We start from the raw sequence: 21,497 nt of genomic DNA on the forward strand, positions 1-21,497 counted from the left end.
GTAGAGAGAGAGAGGCGAGCGAGGTAGAGAGAGAGAGAGAGCGAGCGAGGTAGAGAGAGAGAGAGCGAGCGAGGTAGAGAGAGAGAGAGCGAGGTAGAGAGAGAGCGAGCGAGGTAGAGAGAGAGAGAGCGAGGTAGAGAGAGAGAGAGAGCGAGCGAGGTAGAGAGAGAGAGAGCGAACGAGGTAGAGAGAGAGAGCGAACGAGGTAGAGAGAGAGAGAGAGAGAGAGAGCGAGCGAGGTAGAGAGAGCACGCGAGGTAGAGAGAGAGCAAGCGAGGTAGAGGGAGAGAGCGAGCGAGGTAGAGAGCGAGCGAGGTAGAAGGGAGAGAGAGCGCGAGGTAGAGGGAGCGCGAGGTAGCAAGCGCGAGGTAGAGAGAGAGGTAGAGAGCGAGCGGTAGAGAGAAACAGAGATCGGTAGAGAGAGAGAGCGGTAGAGAGAGAGAGGGCAGTAGAGAGAGCGGTAGAGAGAGAGAGAGCAGTAGAGAGAGCGGTAGAGAGAGAGAGAGAGAGCGGTAGAGAGAGAGAGCGCGGTAGAGAGAGAGAGCGGTAGAGAGAGAGCGGTAGAGAGAGAGAGAGCGGTAGAAAGAGAGAGAGCGGTAGAGAGAGAGAGAGCGGTAGAGAGAGAGAGCGGTAGAGAGAGAGAGCGGTAGAGAGAGAGCGGTAGAGAGAGGAGCGGTAGAGAGAGAGAGCGGTAGAGAGAGAGAGCGGTAGAGAGAGCAGCGAGCGGTAGAGAGAGAGAGGGCAGTAGAGAGAGAGCAGTAGAGAGAGAGCAGTAGAGAGCGAGCGGTAGAGAGAGAGAGAGCGGTAGAGAGAGAGCGAGTAGAGAGAGCGGTAGAGAGAGCGGTGAGAGAGAGCGGTAGAGAGAGAGAGCGGTAGAGAGAGCGAGCGGTAGAGAGAGCGGGCAGTAGAGAGAGAGCGGGCAGTAGAGAGAGAGCGGGCAGTAGAGAGAGAGCGGGCAGTAGAGAGAGAGCGGGCAGTAGAGAGAGAGCGGGCAGTAGAGAGAGAGGTGTAGAGAGAGCGGTAGAGAGAGAGGTAGAGAGAGAGCGGTAGAGAGAGAGAGCAGTAGAGAGAGAGAGCGGTAGAGAGAAGTAGAGAGAGCGGTAGAGAGAGAGAACGGTAGAGAAAGAGAGAGCGGTAGAGAGAGAGAGGGCAGTAGAGAGAGCGGTAGAGAGAGCAGTAGAGAGAGAGAGAGCGGTAGAGAGAGCGGTAGAGAGAGAGGGCAGTAGAGAGAGAGCGGTAGAGAGAGAGCGGTAGAGAGAGAGCGGTAGAGAGAGAGAGCGGTAGAGAGAGCGGGCGGTAGAGAGAGCGGGCAGTAGAGAGAGAGCGGGCAGTAGAGAGAGAGCGGGCAGTAGAGAGAGAGCGGGCAGTAGAGAGAGAGCGGGCAGTAGAGAGAGAGCGGGCAGTAGAGAGAGAGGTGTAGAGAGAGCGGTAGAGAGAGAGGTAGAGAGAGAGCGGTAGAGAGAGAGAGCAGTAGAGAGAGAGAGCGGTAGAGAGAAGTAGAGAGAGCGGTAGAGAGAGAGAACGGTAGAGAAAGAGAGAGCGGTAGAGAGAGAGAGGGCAGTAGAGAGAGCGGTAGAGAGAGCAGTAGAGAGAGAGAGAGCGGTAGAGAGAGCGGTAGAGAGAGAGGGCAGTAGAGAGAGAGCGGTAGAGAGAGAGCGGTAGAGAGAGCAGTAGTGAGAGCGGTAGAGAGAAGTAGAGAGAGCGGTAGAGAGAGAGAGAGCGGTAGAGAAAGAGAGCGGTAGAGAGAGAGGGCAGTAGAGAGAGAGCGGTAGAGAGAGCGGTAGAGAGAGAGGGCGAGAGAGAGCGGTAGAGAGAGCAGTAGTGAGAGCGGTAGAGAGAAGTAGAGAGAGCGGTAGAGAGAGAGAGAGCGGTAGAGAAAGAGAGAGCGGTAGAGAGAGAGAGAGCGGTAGAGAGAAAGGTAGAGAGAAAGTAAATTACCTCAGTCAAGAGATTACAAGATAGTTTCACCCCCCCCCCCATTGCATTATGTCCAGTATGTATAAACAGAACAGAGCAAGAGAGAAAAGAGTACACACAGCCACTTACAGGAACGATGGCGAGCACGGTGTGGGCCTGCGTGTGTTTAAACAGGATGTCTATAAAGGAGATGACCTGCAAGGTCTTGCCCAGGCCCATGCTGTGGGCCAGGATACAGCCAAGGCCACTGCTGCGCTTAAACCTCTCCAGAGACTCCACCAGGTTATCATACAGGAACCGGATCCCGCCGATCTGATGGAGAGGGGGGGAAAGAAAGGAGGAAGAGAGGGAGGGACAGAAGTAGTGAGATCATTAGCAGATTGATAAGTCTGTTGTTATATTTGTTTGACTGCATTGTATACCATGGCTGTCTCCGTGGGGTTTGGCAGAGGAAGAAAATCTTAATTGAAAGTGCTTTTTAGGCTTAATATGGATCTGGGAAATTGGCCCTATACTTGCTAGACTGCCTGTGCTAACAAGAGAATCCATGGTCCTATTGAGTCAGTGGTACCATGGTTGGTAGATTGATTATGTATGAAGAGAATACGGTTTGATAGGCTTGATATTAGGGTTGGGCGGTACCCCGACTTGCATATCGTCATACCGTCCTTCTCTCACCCTGGGAATTACAGTATTACCAGCTTAGTACACAAGAGGGTGCCAAAAAACACAGAAAAAGCCCATTGGGAGTCTATTACCAGGATGGTAATAAAATGTGCTAATTTAACAGCAATAGCAAATTTCCATGGAGGCTGGTAGCCTAATATGCTAACGAGCACAAACAAAAATAAACTAATTGCAAAGACAGGCAATCCAGCTCATAAAGTTATGCATATATAGGTAGGAGCTATAGGTAGATTTTTACTCAAAATCAAATCCAATTTTATTGGTCACATACACATGGTTAGCAGATGTTAATGCGAGTGTAGCGAAATGCTTGTGCTTCTAGTTCCAAAGGTACAGTAATATCTAACAATTCCCAGCAACTACCTACTACACAGAAATCTAACAAGTCATCTAACAATTCTCCAACAACTACCCAATACACACAAATCTAAAGGGGTGAATGAAAATATGTACATATAAATATATGGATGAGCGATGACCGAGCGGCATAGGCAAGGTGCAGTAGATGGTATAAAATACAGTATATACATGTGATATGAGTAATGTAAGATATGTAAACATTTTTAAAGTGGCATTATTTAAAGTGACTAGTGATCCATGAGATAGAAGCTGTTTTTCAATCTCTCAGTCCCAGATTTGATGCACCTGTACTGACCTCACCTTCTGGATAATAGCGGTGTGAACAGGAAGTGGCTCGGGTGGGTTGTTGTCCTTGATGATCTTTTTGGCCTTCCTGTGACATCGGGTGCTGTAGGTGTCCTGGACGGCAGGTAGTTTGCCCCTGGTGATGCGTTGGGCAGACCGCACCACCCTCTGGAGAGCCTTGCCGTTGAGGGCGGTGCAGTTGCCATACCAGGCGGTGATACAGCCCGATAGGATGATCTCGATTGTACAACTGTAAAAGTTAGTTAGGGTTTTGGGTGACAGGTGAAATTTCTTCAGCCTCCTGAGGTTGAAGAGGTGCTGTTGCGCCTTTCTTCACCACACTGTCTGTGTGCATGGACCATTTCAGTTTGTCTGTGATGTGTATGCCCAAGACCTTAAAACTTTCCACCTTCTCCACTGCTGTCCCTTCGATGTGGATAAGGGGGTGCTCCCTCTGCTGTTTCCTGAAGTCCACAATCATCTCCTTTGTTTTGTTGACGTTGAGTGAGAGGTTGTTTTCCAGGCACCACACTCCCAGAGCCCTCACCTCCTCCCTGTAGGCTGTCTAGTCATTGTTGGTTATCAAGCCCACTACTGTTGTGTCGTCTGCAAACTTGATGATTGAGTTGGAGGCGTGCATGGCCACGCAGTCGTGGGTGAACAGGGAGTACAGGAGAGGGCTGAGCACACACCCTTGTTGAGGGTCAGCGAAGTGGAGATGTTGTTTCCTACCTTCACCACCTGGGGGCGGCCCATCAGAAAGTCCAGGACCCAGTTGCACAGGGAGGGGTTGAGACCCAGGGCCTCCAGCTTGATGATGAGCTTGGAGGGTACTATGGTGTTGAATGCTGAGCTATAGTCAATGAACAGCATTCTTACATTGGTATTCTTTTTGTCCAGATGGGATAGGGCAGTGTGCAATGTGATGGTGATGTCGTCATCTGTGGACCTGTTGGAGCGGTATGCAAACTGAAGTGGGTCTAGGGTGGCCGGTAAGGTGGCGGTGATATGATCCTTGACTAGCCTCTCAAAGCACTTCATGATGACAGAAGTGAGTGTTACGGGGCGGTAGTCATTTAGTTCAGTTATCTTTGCCTTCTTGGGTACAGGAACAATGGTAGCCATCTTGAAGCATGTGAGGACAACAGACTGGGATAGGGAGCGATTAAACATGTCCGTAAACACACCAGCCATCTGGTTTGCGCATGCTCTGAGGACGCAGCTAGGGATGCCGTCTGGGCCGGCAGCCTTGCGAGGGTTAAGATGTTTAAATGTTTTACTCACGTCAGCCACTGAGAAGGAGGGGGGAACGGGGACGCACACTTTGTTAACGAGCCGAGATGGTCGCACTGTATTATCCTCAAAGCCGGCAAAGAAGGTGTTTCATTTGTCTGGAAGCGTGACGTCGGTATCCGTGATGTGGCTGTTTTTATTTTTGTAGTCCGTGATTTCCTGTAGACCCTGCCACAAACGTCTCGTGTCGGAGCCTTTGAATTACAACTCTACCTAGTCCTTGTACAGGCATTTTGCTTGTTTGCCTTGCGGAGGGAATAACTGTTTATATTCAGCCATATCTCCAGACCTCTTTCCGTGGTTAAATGCGGTGGATCGCACTTTCAGTTTTACGCGAATGCCGCCATCCATCCACGGTTTCTGGTTAGGGTAGGTTTTAATGGTCACAGTGGGTACGACGTCTCCAATGCACTTCTTTATAAACTCACTCACCGACTCAGCGTATAGGTCGATGTTGTTCTCTGAGGCTGACCGGAACATATACCAGTCCGTGTGATCAAAACAATCTTGGAGCGTGGCTTCCGATTGGTCAGACCAGCGTTGAATGGTTCTCGTCACTGGTACATCCTGTTTGAGTTTCTGCCTATAAGCCGGGACAAGTAAGATAGCGTCGTGGTCGGATTTGCCAAACGGAGGGTGGGGGAGGGCTTTGTATGCATCACGGAAGTTAGAGTAGCAGTGGTCAAGAGTATTAGAGTTGTGGAATCAATATGCTGATAAAAATGGATGACTTTCACTTGAGTCATTATTTATGAAGGTATCTTTACTTTTACTCAAGTATGACAATTAGGTACTTTTTCCACCACTGCATTGTGCAAATGAACACATTTTTGACGGATGCAGTACTGGCTCTCCAGCAGCATGTCTTAATTTTTTTAAACACTATTTACCCCTTTTTCTCCCCAATTTTGTGATATGCAATTGGTAGTTACAGACTTATCCCATCGCTGCAACTCCCGTACGGACTCGGGAGAGGCGAAGGTCGAGAGCCATGCATCCTCTGAAACACGACTCTGCCAAGCCACAATGCTTCTTGACATACTGCTCGCTTAACCCGGAAGCCAGCCTCACCAATGTGTTGGTGGAAACACCGTACAACTGGCGACTGTGTCAGCGTGCATGCGCCTGGCCCGCCACAGGAGTCGCTAGAGCGTGATGGGACAAGGACATCCTGGCCTTGGCCAAACCCTCCCTTAACAACGCTGGGCCAATTGGGTCTCCCGGACGCGGCCGGCTGCAACACAGCCAGGGATCGAACCCAGATCTGTAGTGATGCCTCAAGCACTGCAGTGCCTTAGACTGCTGCGCCACTCGGGAGGCTCCAGCAGCATGTCTACAAGCTGTGTGGAGTCTGGAGTCACTAGGGCAACAGCCTGCTCTGCTTGAAGAAGAGGGGGGAGGAGCAGACAGCCGAGAACGGAAAGGATAAAAGACACAAGGAAATCAATATGGCAGTGGCAGCTGTGCAAATAACATCCAAAGGGTTTTGACTTCTCAAACATGGCAGAAAGCTAACACAATATGATGCCTGTCACCTTATTAACTTAGCCACTTACTTAGATAGCAAGTTAAACTTAGGGGTGGTGTTAACGCAGAATTCTGTGTTTGTCACGAAGGGAAAAAATAAATATCTTACTGCGTTTGGAAACGCAGATCTAAAATGGTTCTTATTGTACTTTCTGCTCGACATCAGACTAACTGTGTGCTTCAGTTGCACTTCTAAACTGGGATGAGTATTCATGAAGAGGCTTCTATCAGCAGACAGAGCTCTGACTGATGTGGAGCTACTTTTCTCAGTGTAGCCAGAGACTTTGCCAGTAAAATGAAATATTAACTTTAAGCAAAACGTTAGAAAATACATTTCCTATGATACGCCTAAACATTAGAAATATGATGGCCATACATCGTTTTGCAAAAAAGACTTCTGTTGTCATCGAATCAAAATAAAGCTATTTTATGCTGAATGTGTTGCACTAATGTATTTTGTGTGAAGGAAAACTACAGATGCACATCCCTGATCACTCTATTGAAGCAAAAACACACTGTTGACTCAATATAACACGAGACCCCTGTCAACACACAGCTGGACACACCTGCTCCTGCTTGATCCCGTTGTACAATAATGTGACAGGTGAAATAAGAACGCGATCTGCTTCATCCCCCAACTCATTCCACAAGTTGACTGCAGGTATTTACTTAAATTGTTACAAATATTAGAATGTATTGAAGGTATTGGGAAACCCTCCCGTGGCCATTTCCAAATACCCTGGTATAACGGTATATGCCGCCCAAGCCTACTTGATATTCTACTGAGGAAATCCATACCTGGTGAGGTTTGATGGCCCGGGCCAGTTGAGGGGAGAGAAACAGGTCTACCTCCTCAGCAGGGTGATTCAGGTTGACCAAGACACGCCCCAGGGCGTCCGGTTGGTTCACAGCGTCATTGACGTGGGCGCCGCTGGCCTCCTCCGACCGCTCCTCCTCCTCATTGGTGGACTCGCTGCTGATCTGTAGGGCGTCGTCCTCGCCGGAGCTCAGCTCGATCACGTCTATGGTTGAGAAAGGAAAAAGAAAAGGGGGGTCAAGGTGTTTTTGTTAGAAGAGCATTGTAGATGGAAATGGAGAAGCATTTAATACATTTACAGTACCAGTCAAAAGTTTGGACACCTACTCATTCAAGGGTTTTCTCTTTATTTTTACTGTTAATATATAATAGTGAAGACATCAAAACTAAGAAATAACACACATTGAGATCATGTAGTAACCAACAAATCTAAATATATCTGTCCTTTGGTCTGATGAGTCCAAATTTGAGATTTTTTGTTCCACCACCATGTCTTTGTGAGATGCAAAGTAGGTGAACGGATGATCTCCGCATGTGTGGTTCCACCGTGAAGCATGGAGGAGGAGGTGTGATGGTGTTGGGGTGCTTGCTGGTGACACTGTCAGTGATTTATTTAGAATTCAAGGCACACTTAGCCAGCATGGCTACCGCAGTAATACGCCATCCAATCTGGTTTGCGCTTAGTGGGACTATCATTTGTTTTTCAACAGGACAAAGACCCAACACACCGCCAGGCTGTGTAAGGGCTATTTGACCAAGAAGGAGAGTGATGGAGTGCTGCATCAGATGACCTGGCCTCCATAATCACCCGACCTCAACCCAATTGAGATGGTTTGGGATGAGTTGGACCGCAGAGTGAAGGAAAAGCAGCCAACAAGTGCTCAGCATATGTGGGAACTCCTTCAAGACTGTTGGAAAAGCATTCCGGGTAAAGCTGGTTGAGAGAATGCCAAGAGTTTGCAAAGCTGGGTGGCTATTTTGAAGAATCTTAAATATAAAATAGGTTTTGATTTGTATAACACTTTTTTGGTTACTACATGATTCCATATGTGTTATTTCATAGTTGATGTTTTCATTATTATTCTACAATGTAGAAAATAGTAAAAATAAAAACCCTTGAATGAGTAGGTGTGTGCAAACTTTTGACTGGTACTGTACATAATACACACATGTTTCAATTGCATTGTGTGGCTGCCTTTTGATCAAAACAATCATTTTCTACCATTATGTTACACAATATTGCCTAAACAAATAAAATATCATACGTTTCAATAATTCAATAATAAGTGTTTCAATAACACTATTTATCTCCAAAAGAAGACATCTGTTTTCACAAATTCTATGAAATGACTGCAATTTTTCTGGCGTCATGTTTGTCTTAGTATCTTCAGGCAAACAAATCTTCAAAAAAGTTCTTCCCTGGCCTGGTTTCAAATAACAATGTAAAAATATATACAGAAACATCTAAACGGGTCCCCACGTCATCTATATTAAGTGATAAGTTCCACAAACTTGTGCCATTTTTTTAACTACAGATGTGGCCTAGAAGAGGGGAGGAGAAGACGATAGAGAGCAGGCTTATGTAAGTCTACTGAATGGGTGCTTATACAAGCTGGATTATAGTGGTGGGAGATGGGTTTACATAACCCAGGGCAGAAATGTTACCACGCTGCCTGGGCTGGAAGCTGCATGAGGCTGGAAGCTGGCTGAGGCTGGAAGCTGGCTGAGGCTGGAAGCTGGCTGAGGCTGGGGCTGGCATTAACCAGACATTTTCTCCATAGACCCACTTCCATTCCAGACATTGTTGCCTTAAATTGCCTACCCTCTCATCCAGGACTCAAAAACGCAGGGTGGGTTGGAAGGGGGTTCAACTGGGAATGGATCTGTTCAATGTGGATCTATGCCCACAAACAGACAGGTGTATGTATGTGTGAATAACAGACAGACAGACAGACAGACAGACAGACAGACAGACAGACAGACAGACAGACAGACAGACAGACAGACAGACAGACAGACAGACAGACAGACAGACAGACAGACAGACAGACAGACAGACAGACAGACAGACAGACAGACAGACAGACAGACAGACAGACAGAGTGTGTGTGTGAGAGTGAGTCATGACCAGTGGAGGAAAAGCACATGATGTACCCACCAGAGCTTAGTTCTATACTGTAGCGACTCTCCTGCTCTAGCTCAGCTGATCTAGCTCAGACAACTGCTCAGAGCCAGTCAGGTACAGCACACCCCAGTCCCTACGTACCCCATGCTATAATTCTGATAACTTTACATGACGTACTTTCATAAAGTACACTGCAGCGAGATCATTTCCCTTAACTGACCTACAGTAAGCATCTAACCCACATTTGATCCCATTTACAACACCTGAAGAACAGAGAAATGGGTCATAACGTCACCAAGCACATAAAGCATGGCAGTCTTGCCATTCTAAATCCATCAGTGGTTCAGGAACCATGTTTGGTGTAGGACCCTCGAGTTCAATTAACATATTTTTATGCTCTATTAACTACAGTGTGACTTGGCTATTCATCTGATAACATGTCAAATTCATAAAGATCAGTGACCGAACGTTGTTGATGGAAATCTAAGAATGACTGGAGCAGAGTTCCTCAGTATTGCACAACCAGGGCAGGTATTCAAAGCGTAGGAGTTCTGATCTAGGATCATTTCTGCCTTTTAGATCATAAAGAATAAGATAAAAAAGGTACAGGGGACCTGATCCTCGATCAGCACAGGAGGACCACAATCAGTCTCAGTTAGGGCTGTGGCAGGGCCGGTGATTGTCAAGCAAATAACTGCCAGTCTCAAGGTAATTGATCACTAAATAACAAACACATTTAGCATCTCCTGGCTTCCACACATTTTAAAAAGTTGAATAAATCCATGTAATTTAGCGTACACCTTCACAACAAATCCATTATTTATTTTAGACAGGTCTAAAGAAGCATGATATGAAGAAAATGTTGTCTATTTCAGAAGAACAGAACAGCATACTCTGAGTTGTCCTTATGTTAGGTCCTGATCTGGCTATGCCAAATGGCTGTGGGCTACACTAGTTCATTTAGCAGACAAGATTCGCTTATAATTCCATGCCATTATTTTATAGTATTTAGAATACAATTGAACAAAGCTAATAAAATATTAATCTTTTCTCCAAATGATTTGAGGGAGTGCGCACATGCGGCTGTTCTGTGTTGAGCGGTTAACAAAGAAATAGGTCCTCCTATATGCTTAATTTAGAGTTATTTATGTACCTTCAGTTCTACAAACGTTAGGCTATCGGTTTTGATTTTTAATACATTGTAAGGCTGCATGATGAGACTAATGATGATTTGAAATAAGTTGCTTGAAAGGCATGAGCTCTGCTTTGTTTTTTGCGAAGGAAGTGCACAGTCCAATAGTCTCACAATTTGACATTTTCAAATATCTTCTGCGTAATCCGAAGGGTTTCTCACTCCCATGGCTCTCTGTCACGTGATCGGTCTTAATGACAGGCTACAAGGTAAGACAGACACATCGGGAAGCAACTGCGAGTGTCCTTATCCAATTGCAAGGTGCATATTGAAGATATTGGAATCAGTGTCCACATTTACTTTTCGTCAGCCAACAAGATGAGTAGGCCTAACGAACAGCACTAGCCTATGTCAATCTACCATCCCCCATAGTACAAAAGTTGACCTATTCTATTCTGTGTGAGAAATAAATATTCCAAACATAGTCTGGGACAGTTGTGGGATGCAATAGATCCCAAATTAAAACAACCAATAGCATCAAAAAAAACTGTTTTACGCAATGAGGCTGATGCAACAGATCAGAACGTTTAGCTTCAACTGTTGATATGAATAGTTTATTTCTTCACATTATAAGCGCATCAATGCGCACGTGGTAGTAGGCTATAAACGCGAATGTTCCACTAGCGGAAACCACCATTATCAAAAGTGATCGCAAATGTAATTATGCATGTAATGCTTTTATTATAAAAGGTGCATTTTTATGGTGAAAATTATCTTCCCCAAACTCACGCGCCGCTTACTGATGCCAGTTAGGCTCTACACCCCTTGTAAGTGGATTAATGTGCTTAATTTTAAGAACTTATTTGGTCACTTTAGTTGTGATCAAACCTTATTAAAACATATAGGTCTATGGGCTAGGCTATGAGGTGTGCGACTATGATTCGAACAAGTCACAAAGAAAAGGCATTGTTTCTTAAGCTGGGCATCATTCACAAGTGATAATATATCATTCAGAAGTGATAGGCTAATATTGTCACCCATCAGTCTATTCTTGATTTAATCTTGTCTTTACAAGATTAAATAATATATGTGTGACATTAGTTTTGATTTAGGATGGACCATTATCATGCACCTGTATTGAAACAGGGGAAAGGGAAAAAATAGATGTCATCTATGCACTTAAATAGTGGAGGACGCTTTTCCCAGTGGTTTATTTTCATGTCAGCCAGGTAGGCTATACTTCTGTTGTAAATTTAAGGAATGTGATTAATATTAGGAAAGTTGAGAGAAATAAATATAGTAGGCCTAGCCTATAGAAAGCTGATGGGATCCTCCTCTATATGCATAGCCTATAGAAATGTTCCGTAACATGAGGTCATGGCCTCTCATTAAGTGTTTGATCAGATTTTCGAACACATTTGCATTGATGTCAGAGTGAGAGGGACAATAGAGTGCTGAGTAGCAGGCAGTTTGGTAGGCTACTAATGACCAGCAGCAGCATCAGAGCCTGGAGAAGCCTAATTACCGTGACTAAACAGTCATGTGGAATGCCTTCGTGACTCGTGACCGCGGGTGTGACGGTAATACGGTTACCCCAAAAGCCCTAGTCTCAGTTAACATGTGTAATATAATGTATAGTAATATGTCATGTGTGACAGACCCTGGGGCTTCTCTAGCTTGATGAGGGATACTAAACAGCATCTCATAGTGACTGGGGTCTCACCTTCATTGGAGGTGTGTACTTCTGGGACCAGAGCTTTGGAGTCGTCTTCTCTGACGTTAGTGCTGCTTTTACTGGTGTCCAGGCAGATCACATGATCCTGTTTGGCCACGGTAGCAGACACACTCTTAGACAGATGTCCTGGAGGGAACAGAGGGAGAGATGCAGTAGTTAATCACCTGAGTGTGTTAAGTATCAACCCATTAATTTCTATTATGATATACAGTACCAATCAAAAGTTTGGACACCCACTCATTCAACGGTTTTTCTTAATTTTTTTTACTATTTTCTACATTGTTGAATAATAGTGAAGACATCAAAACTATGAAACACATATGGAATCATGTAGTAACCAAAAAAGCATTAAACAAATCAAAATATATTTTAGATTCTTTAAAGTAGCAGCCCTTCATGACAGCTTTGCACACTCTTGGCATTCTCTCAACCAGCTTTACCCGGAATGCTTTTTTTTCTTGAAAGAGTTCCCGCATATGCTGAGCACTTGTTGGCTGCTTTTACTTCACTCTGCGGTCCAACTCATCCCAAACCATCTCAATTTGGTTGAGGTCGGGTGATTGTGGAGGCCAGGTCATCTGATGCAGCACTCCATCACTGTCGTTATTGGTCAAATAGCACTTACACAGCCTGGCGGTGTGTTGGGTCATTGTCCTGTTGAAAAACAAATGATAGTCCCACTAAGTGCAAACCAGATGGGATGGAGTATCACTGCAGAATGCTGTGGCAGCCATACTGGTTAAGAGTGCCGTGAATTTGAAATAAATCACTGACAGTGTCACCAGCAAAGCACCCCCACACCATCACACCTCCTCCATGCTTCACAGTGGGAACCACACATGCAGAGATCATCCGTTCACCTACTCTGCGTCTCACAAAGACATGGCGGTTGGAACAAAAAATCAAACATTTGGACTCATCAGAAAAATGACAGATTTCCATTGCTCGTGTTTCTTGGCCCAAGCAAGTCTCTTCTCTCTGGTGTCCTTTAGTAGTGGTTTCTTTGCAGCAATTCGACCATGAAGGCCTGATTCACGCAGTCTCCTCTGAACAGTTGATGTTGAGATGTGTATGTTACTTGAACTCTGTGAAGCATTTATTTGGTCTATCATTTCTGAGGCTGGTAACTCTAATAAACTTATCCTCTGCAGCAGAGGTAACTCTGGGTCTTCCTTTCCTGTGGCAGTCCTCAGCCAGATTCATCATAGCGCTTGATGGTTTTTGCGACTGCACTTGAAGAAACTTTAAAAGTTCTGGATTGACTGACTGTCTTAAAGTACAGATGGACTGTCATTCCTCTTTGCTTATTTCAGCTGTTCTTGCCATTATATGGACTTGGTCTTCTACCAAATAGGGCTATCTTCTATATACCACTCCTACCTTGTCACAACACAACTGATTGGCTTAAACACATTAAGGAAAGAAATTAAACAAATTAACATTTAACAAGGCACACCTGTTAATTGAAATGCATTCCAGGTGACTACCTCACCTCAATGAAGCTAGTTGAGAGAATGCCAAGAGTGTGCAAAGCGGTCATCAAGGCAAAAGGGTGGCTACTTTTAAGAATCTCAAAAATAAAATATATTTTCATTTGTTTAACACTTTTTTGGTTACTACATGATTCCGTGTGTTATTTCATAGTTTTGATTTCTTCACTATTATTCTACAATGTAGAAAATAGTTAAAATAAAGATAAACCCAGAAATGAGTAGATGTCCAAACTACTGTAATATATATATATATATATTTTTACATTTATTAACTCATCCACCAACCCACACTTTGGAGGACACATCTTTGTTTTTTACAGCTTTTCTGCTACATATACATTTTGCATATACATTGTACTTTTATATACAGCAATCACATAACAATAATACATTACTGAACATAAGATCTTTAATCCCACTCCTCAGCCACTCTCAGCCCATCACCATAGACCACCCTCGTTTGGCTTCCATGTGCCATATACATTTTCAATTGTACTGTGATGTTTTACAAACATTTTGAAACTTTCTAATCATGTAGTATCCACAGATTGTGAGCTGAAGATAAACATCTTTCCTACAAGTATTATTATACTACTAAAAATTCCCTGTTTTAGGATCACTTTATTTTAAGAATGTGAAATGTCAGAATAATAGTAGAGAGAACAATTTATTTCAGCTTTTATTTCTTTCATCACATTCTCAGTGGGTCAGAAGTTTACATACACTCAATTAGTATTTGGTAGCATTGCCTTTAAATTGTTTAACTTGGGTCAAACGTTTCCGGTAGCCTTCCACAAGCTTCCCACAATAAGTTGGGTGAATTTTGGCCCATTCCTCCTGACAGAGCTGGTGTAACTGAGTCAGGTTTCTAGGCCTCCTTGCTCGCACACACTTTTTCAGTTCTGCCCACAAATTTTCAATGGAATTGAGGTCATGGCTTTGTGATGGCCACTCCAATACCTTGAATTTGTTGTCCTTAAGCCATTTTGCCACAACTTTGGAAGTATGCTTGGGGTCATTGTCCATTTGGAAGACCTCCAATTGACTCAAATGATGTCAATTAGCCCATCAGAAGCTTCTAAAGCCATGACATCATTTTCTGGAATTTTCCAAGCTGTTTAAAGGCACAGTCAACTTAGTGTATGTAAACTTCTGACCCACTGGAATTGTGATACAGTGAATAAGCGAAATAATCTGTCTGTAAACAATTGTTGGAAAAATTACTTGTGTCATGCACAAAGTAGATGTCCTAACCGACTTGCCAAAAGTATAGTTTGTTAATTAACAAGAAATTTGTGGAGTGGTTGAAAAACAAGTTTTAATGACTCCAACCTAAGTGCATGTAAACTTCCGACTTCAACTGTACATAGCATTCTGTTGGTGGCAAGAATTTTAATGGAAAAACTTGGGTTGAATCAAGTGTTTTTTGTATCAGTTCATAAACCATGTGCTAGGGAATCGGAACATCGAAACTCTCTTCCCATTTATTTTGCAACCTGTATGGTGAAACTTTCAACAATATTGTCCTCAAATGAAACTGGTATATTTTTCTATTTATGACAATTATTTTCAGACAATTAGTCTCTTCAATATATGGCAGACAAACAAGTTCCTTACCTTCTCCCTTTTCTACTTGCCTCCTCCATTTTTGTGGTAGTGCCGCAATCAGTTGGTTGTAAGTTTGGATTGAGCAGATATTCCCATATATTTTCGATAGCTGCATATGTGACATAACTCCACCGTTTCTATTCATAATATCATTAATAAATATAATAATTTGTAAAAACAAAATCCATAAAGAATGTTTTTTTTATTAATCAGTATATTTGAGTTCAACCATAATATTTATTAGATATTTTCTGGAGGATAAAACTGAAATTGTAACCCGCTTTGTATGGCTTTTTAAAGAAAGGGCAATAATATAAAGAACATTTTATTTTCAATTTGTCGGGTATGAGAAGTTGTAATCTGTATAAAGCCTGTATAAAGCCTTTCTTAATAATCTACTGGAGAACCATTTTGGGTTTAAGTATAACTTATGTATGAGTGAAGCTTTAAGTGAGGTTTAAAAGCTTTAATATTTAATCATTTTAGCCCCCCAAACTCACATTCATTATATAAATAGGCACGTTTAATTTTGTCTGGCTTAGCATTCCAAATAAAATGAAACATGTTTTTCTTATAAGTATTAAAAAGCAAGTTGTCTGGAGTAAGCAGCAACATTAGTAAGTAAACTGATTAACTATTTGATCCTATCACAATGTGATTTTTCCATAAATAGACAAGTATTAACTATCCATGGTTGCAGAATCTTATCTATTTTTGCAAATTTTCTATTGAAATTGATTGTGGTAAGTTAATTTATATTTTTTGAGATATGAATATCAAGTATGTCTACTTCACCATTCGCCCATTTTATTTGGTAAACTACAAGGTGATGTAAACAACGTCTTTTAACGATCCAATACGTAATATTGTACATTTGTCATAATTAGGTTTTAGTCCAGAGAGGCTAGAAAAGTGATCAAGGTCTTCAATGAGACTGTGCAGTGATCCAGATTGCGGACTTAAGAAAAACTAGAATCCTTGACATACATTGACACTTTTGTTTTTATCCCATGGATTTCTAACCCCTTGATGTTCTTGTTGGATCTAATTTTAATAGCTAGCATTTCAATGGCCATAATAAATAGATATGGAGACAATGGACAGCCTTGCTATACTCCTCTTTAAAGCTCAATACTTTGAGAAGTAACCATTATTTACTATTTTACACCTGGGGATGCTGTACATAACTCTTAAAATTAAAGTAATCCAGGCATTTCTATATAAATTCTAGTCGTACTTTATCAAACGCCTTTTCAAAATCTGCTATGTAGACCAGGCCTGGTACCTTCTATTATGATATTACGATAATATTATATTTCAAGAGTATAGTACTTCAAGACAAAAATATTTCTGATTTAACACTCCAGCTATCAATTATGTGTGTGTTTGTGTCTGTCTTCACCTGGTGTGTACTCAGGTAGCAGGGCCACGTGCCCTTCCTTCCTCTGCTGTTCCAGCCTCTGCCGCCTCTCCAGCTCCTCCTGCTGGGCAGCTTTGGTCACCGCCTCCAACTGCTGCTCCCTCAGTAGCTTTCTACATCACATAGAGGAATAGAGGGAGACAAGAGAGAGAGAGAGACAGAGCGGGATGGAGAAGGAGAAGAGAGAGCTCAGAATAGGCACCAGGCACCCATCTCTGTTAAAGGGCCAACAGACTGACTAGACCGAGCCAGATCGCATGGGGATATACATTACTAATGCTGTATGTGTTCATTTGTGTGTATGCGTGTGTGTGTCTATACATCTCTGGTGTGTGCGCGCATGTATGCATGTACGTGTATCTCATTCCAAAATCATGGGCATTAATATAGAGTTGATCCCCCTTTGCTGCTATAACAGCCTCCCCTCTTCTGGGAAGACTTTCCACTAGATGTTGAAACATTGCTGCGGCGACTTGCTTTCATTCAGCCACAAGAGCATTAGTGAAGTCGGCCACTGATGTTGGCGATTAGGCCTGGCTCGCCAGTCAAGTTCTTTCACACCGATCGACAAATCATTTCTGTATGGACCTCGCTTTGTGCACGGGGGCATTGTCATGTTGAAACAGGAAACAGCCTTCCCCAAACTGTTGCCACAAAGTTGGAAGCACAGAATCGTCTAGAATGTTATTGTATGCTGTAGCGTTAAGATTTCCCTTCACTGGAACTAAGGGGCCTAGCCCAAACCATGAAAAACAGCCCCAGACCATTATTACTCCTCCACCAAACTTTACAGTTGGCAATTTGCATTCGGGCAGATAGCATTCTACTGGCATCTGCCAAACCCAGATCCATGTGTCGGACTGCCAGATGGTGAAGCGTGATTAATCCCTCCAGAGAACACGTTTCCATTGCTCCAGATTCCAATGGCGGCGAGCTTTACACCACTCCAGACGACACTTGGCATTGCGCATGGCGATCTTAGGCTTGTGTGCAGCTGCTCGGCCATGGAAACCCATTTCATGAAGCTCCCGACGAACAGTTCTTGTGCTGACGTTGCTTCCAGAGGCAGTTTGGAACTCACTAGAGAGTGTCGCTCCTAGATGTTTCCACTTCACAATAACAGCATTTACAGTTGACCGGGGCAGCTCTAGCATTGACGAACTGACTTGTTGGAAAGGTGGCATCCTATGATGGTGCCACATTGAAAGTCACTGAGCTCTACTGCCAATGTTTGTCTATGGAGACGGCATGGCTGTGTGCTTGATTTATACACCTGTCAGCAACGGGTGCGGCTGAAATAGCCAAATCCTCTAATTTGAACGGGTGTGTGTGCACATACTTTTGGTCTAGTGTACGTATCTCTGTGTGTGTGTGCGTGTGTGAGTGAGTGAGTGAGTGAGTGAGTGAGTGAGTGAGTGAGTGAGTGAGTGAGAGCTGTAATACTGTAATAAACACTGGGGAAATAATCCCACTCATGGCAGCATGACTGACTTGTTGCCAGACTGAGTAATACAAAGATATTCTACTTAGAGCCTTCATTGTGAGCCCTCCCTAGGGAAAATCAACAAGACAGAACACTAGATAATGCCAGAGAACAGAGTTGAAGATAACCTACGTGTGCTGTATGGATAGATGATAAAGAGTTAGGGAATTAATGGATAAATATCACCATTCATTGCATCTTTGAAGCTGGTTAAGGGACTATTAGATGTTGTTCTCTATATGTGTGAGTTTGGATGTTGTTAGAGGTCAGGTGTCATACCTGATGTTCCTCCTCATGTGTGGGGGTTTGTTGGAGTGGGACCTCTTCTTGGTTCCACTCAGGGACTGAGAGGGGATTTGGTTCTCAGGCCATGAGGACGGTCGAGAGTGGGGCTGCGTTGAGGGGTGGGACGGCGTCTCCCCTGAGGCTGAGGTAGATGGGGGGGTGCACTGCCATCCCGCAGACTCCCCTCCCTGTGCTTCATTCTCCGAGCTGAAGGGAGCGGTACGAGGCTGGTCTGTAAAGAGAAACAGAGGGGGGAGGTTGTTATTACTGGTATACAAAACATAAATCAATTAAAATAAATGTTGATTGAAAACCTATTTTAAAAAAAGGTACGCTGTATATCAGTGGATCCCAACGGCAGCCCTTGAGTACCCCCAACAGCACACATTTTATTGTAGCCCTGGACAAAAAATACAGATTCTACTCATTGAGGGCCTGATGGTTAGTTGACAAGTTGAATCAGGTATGCTTGTCCGGGGTACTCGAGGACTGGAGTTGTATATAGCAGGCATGGATTACTCCATCACTGAAGGAAGGGTAAAGACAGATTCAAGAACAGTTTAAAAAAACAAAAACTGACCCAGAGGGATTGATATAAAAGATCCATTGAGAGACATCTTTTTGTGGTTAACAGGGAGTGACTGGGCCAGAGTTGGATACAAACCTGTTTGGCCCTGCCTCCAGACTGGAGACACTGAACTAGATCTGGGGTGCTTATGTAAGTGCTAATAAATATGGAGAGCTTATGAAACCCTGACCACTGGGGCTATGTGAAGGTGTTTCTGGCTCTCCATGCGGCTGGAAAGAGTGACAAACAAGGTTGAGGAGGAAACCAAGGTTATGGCCCACATAAACAGCCCTCTCAGTACGATCCACATACATCTCTCCACTGTCACATTGTAGCCAACACTGACATGCTCAATGCAACCTAATACAGCTCAACCAAGCCCCACCTAGTCATATATTCGGAACCCTTGACTTAATCCACATTTTGTTGTGTTACAGCCTGAATAAAAAAAATGGATGAAATAGATATTAGCAAATTTTTACATAAGTATTCACACCAAGCATCTTTGGCGGCAATTACAGCCTTGAGTATGTCCGTATCAGCTTAGCACATCTTGGAAACCTTTAACACTCTATAAATTGTTTTATACCCTTCCCCAGATAGAATTGTGATGAGGCGTATCTCATCGATCTACAAACAGTTCCTTGGACTTCATGGTATAGTTTCTGCTCTGACGTACTGTCAACTGTGGGACAATTATACAAACAAGTGTGTTTCTTTTCAAACATATCCAAACAATTGAATTGGCCACAGGTGGACTCCAATCACGTTGTAGATACAGTTGAAGTCGTAAGTTTACATACACCTTAGCCATTTAAACTCAATTTTTCACAATTCCTGACATTTAATCCAAATCAAATCAAATGTATTTGTCACATACACATGGTTAGCAGGTGAAAATGCAAGTGTAGCGAAATGCTTGTGCTTCTAGTTCCGACCGTGCAGTAATATCTAACAAGTAATCTAACAATTTCACAACAACTACTTTATACACACACGAGTGTAAAGGAATGAATATGAATATGTACATAAAAATATATAAATGAGTGATGCCCGAACGGCATAGGCAAGATGGTATAGAGTACAGTATATACATATGAGATGAGCAATGCAGGGTATAAAAACATTATATGAAGTGGCATTGTTTAAAGTGGCTAGTGATACATTACATCAAGATGGCAAGATGCAGTAGATTGTATAGAGTACAGTATATACATATGAGATGAGCAATGTAGGGTATGAGAACATTATATAAAGTGGCATTGTTTAAAGTGGCTGGTGATACATTTAATTACATCAGATGGCAAGATGCAGTAGATGGTATAGCGTACTGTATATACATACGAGATGAGTAATGTAGGGTAAGTAAACATTATATTATATAAAGTGGCTAGTGATAAATTGATTACATCAATTTTTCCATTATTAAAGTGGGTGGAGTTGAGTCAGTATGTTGGCAGCAGCCACTCAATGTTAGTGATGGCTGTTTAACAGTCTGATGGCCTTGAGATAGAAGCTGTTTTTCAGTCTCTCGGTTCCAGCTTTGATGCACCTGTACTGACCTCTCCTTCTGGATGATAGCAGGGTGAACAGGCAGTAGCTCGGGTGGTTGCTGTCCTTGATGATCTTTTTGGCCTTCCTGTGACATCGGGTGGTGTAGGTGTCCTGGAGGACAGGTAGTTTGCACCCGGTGATGCGTTGTGCAGACCTCACTACACTCTGGAGAGCCTTCCGGTTATGGGTGGAGCAGCTGCAGTACCAGGCGGTGATACAGCCCGACAGGATGCTCTCGATTGTGCATCTGTAAAAGTTTGTGAGTGTTTTTGGTGACAAGCCAAACTTATTCAGCCTCCTGAGGTTGAAGAGGCGCTGCTGCGCCTTCTTCACCACGCTATCTGTGTGGGTGGACCATTTCAGTTTGTCCGTGATGTGTACGCCGAGGAACTTAAAACTCTCCACCCTCTCCACTACTGTCCCGTCAATGTAGATAGGGGGCTGCTCCCTCTGCTGTTTCCTGAAGTCCACGATCATCTCCTTTGTTTTGTTGACATTGAGTGTGAGGTTATTTTCCTGACACCACACGCTGAGGGCCCTCCTAGTAACAATTCCCTGTCTTAGGTCAGTTAGGATCACCACTTTATTTTAAGAATGTGAAATGTCAGAATAATAGTAGAGAGAATTATTATTTCAGCTTTCATTTCTTTCATCACATTCCCAGTGGGTCAGAAGTTTACATACACTCAATTAATATTTGGTAGCATTGCCTTTAAATTGTTTAACTTGGGTCAAACTTTTCAGGTAGCCTTCCACAAGCTTCCCACAATAAGTTGGGTGAATTTTGGCCCATTCCTCCTGACAGAGCTGGTGTAACTGAGTCAGGTCTCAAGGCCTCCTTGCTCGCACACACTTTTTCAGTTCTGCCCACAAATGTTATATAAGACTGAGGTCAGGGCTTTGTGATGGCCTCTCCAATACCTTGACTTTGTTGTCCTTAAGCCATTTTGCCACAACTTTGGAAGTATGCTTGGGGTCATTGTCCATTTGGAAGACCCATTTGCGACCAAGCTTTAACTTCCTGACTGATGTCTTTGAGACGTTGCTTCAAAATATCCACATAATTTTCTTTCCTCATGACGCCATCTATTTTGTGAAGTGCACCAGTCCCTCCTGCAGCAAAGCTCCCCCACAACATGATGCTGCCACCCCCGTGCTTCACGGTTGGGATGGTGTTCTTCGGCTTGCAAGGCTCCCCCTTTTTCCTC

General features: G+C 43.6%; 1 protein-coding gene across 3 annotated transcripts in view; it reads right to left on the reverse strand.

Annotated features, from left to right (window-relative positions):
• Positions 1-21,497, reverse strand: part of LOC106566793 (helicase ARIP4) — a 112,452-nt gene that overhangs the window by 24,091 nt on the left and 66,864 nt on the right. For 2 of the 3 annotated variants that reach the window (XM_014135186.2, XM_014135187.2), the window contains 5 exons: positions 18,162-18,399; positions 16,382-16,512; positions 11,867-12,004; positions 6,868-7,091; positions 2,047-2,229 (listed from right to left, as the gene is read on the reverse strand). In XM_014135186.2, the coding sequence (XP_013990661.2) occupies positions 2,047-2,229; positions 6,868-7,091; positions 11,867-12,004; positions 16,382-16,512; positions 18,162-18,399 (914 nt within the window). Of the gene's footprint in view, positions 1-2,046; positions 2,230-3,259; positions 3,362-6,867; positions 7,092-11,866; positions 12,005-16,381; positions 16,513-18,161; positions 18,400-21,497 lie in introns of those variants that run through there. The other variant, XM_045693095.1, reaches the window with a different exon arrangement.

Source organism: Salmo salar, chromosome ssa13 (assembly GCF_905237065.1).
Source record: "Salmo salar chromosome ssa13, Ssal_v3.1, whole genome shotgun sequence".
Lineage (NCBI taxonomy): Eukaryota > Metazoa > Chordata > Actinopteri > Salmoniformes > Salmonidae > Salmo > Salmo salar.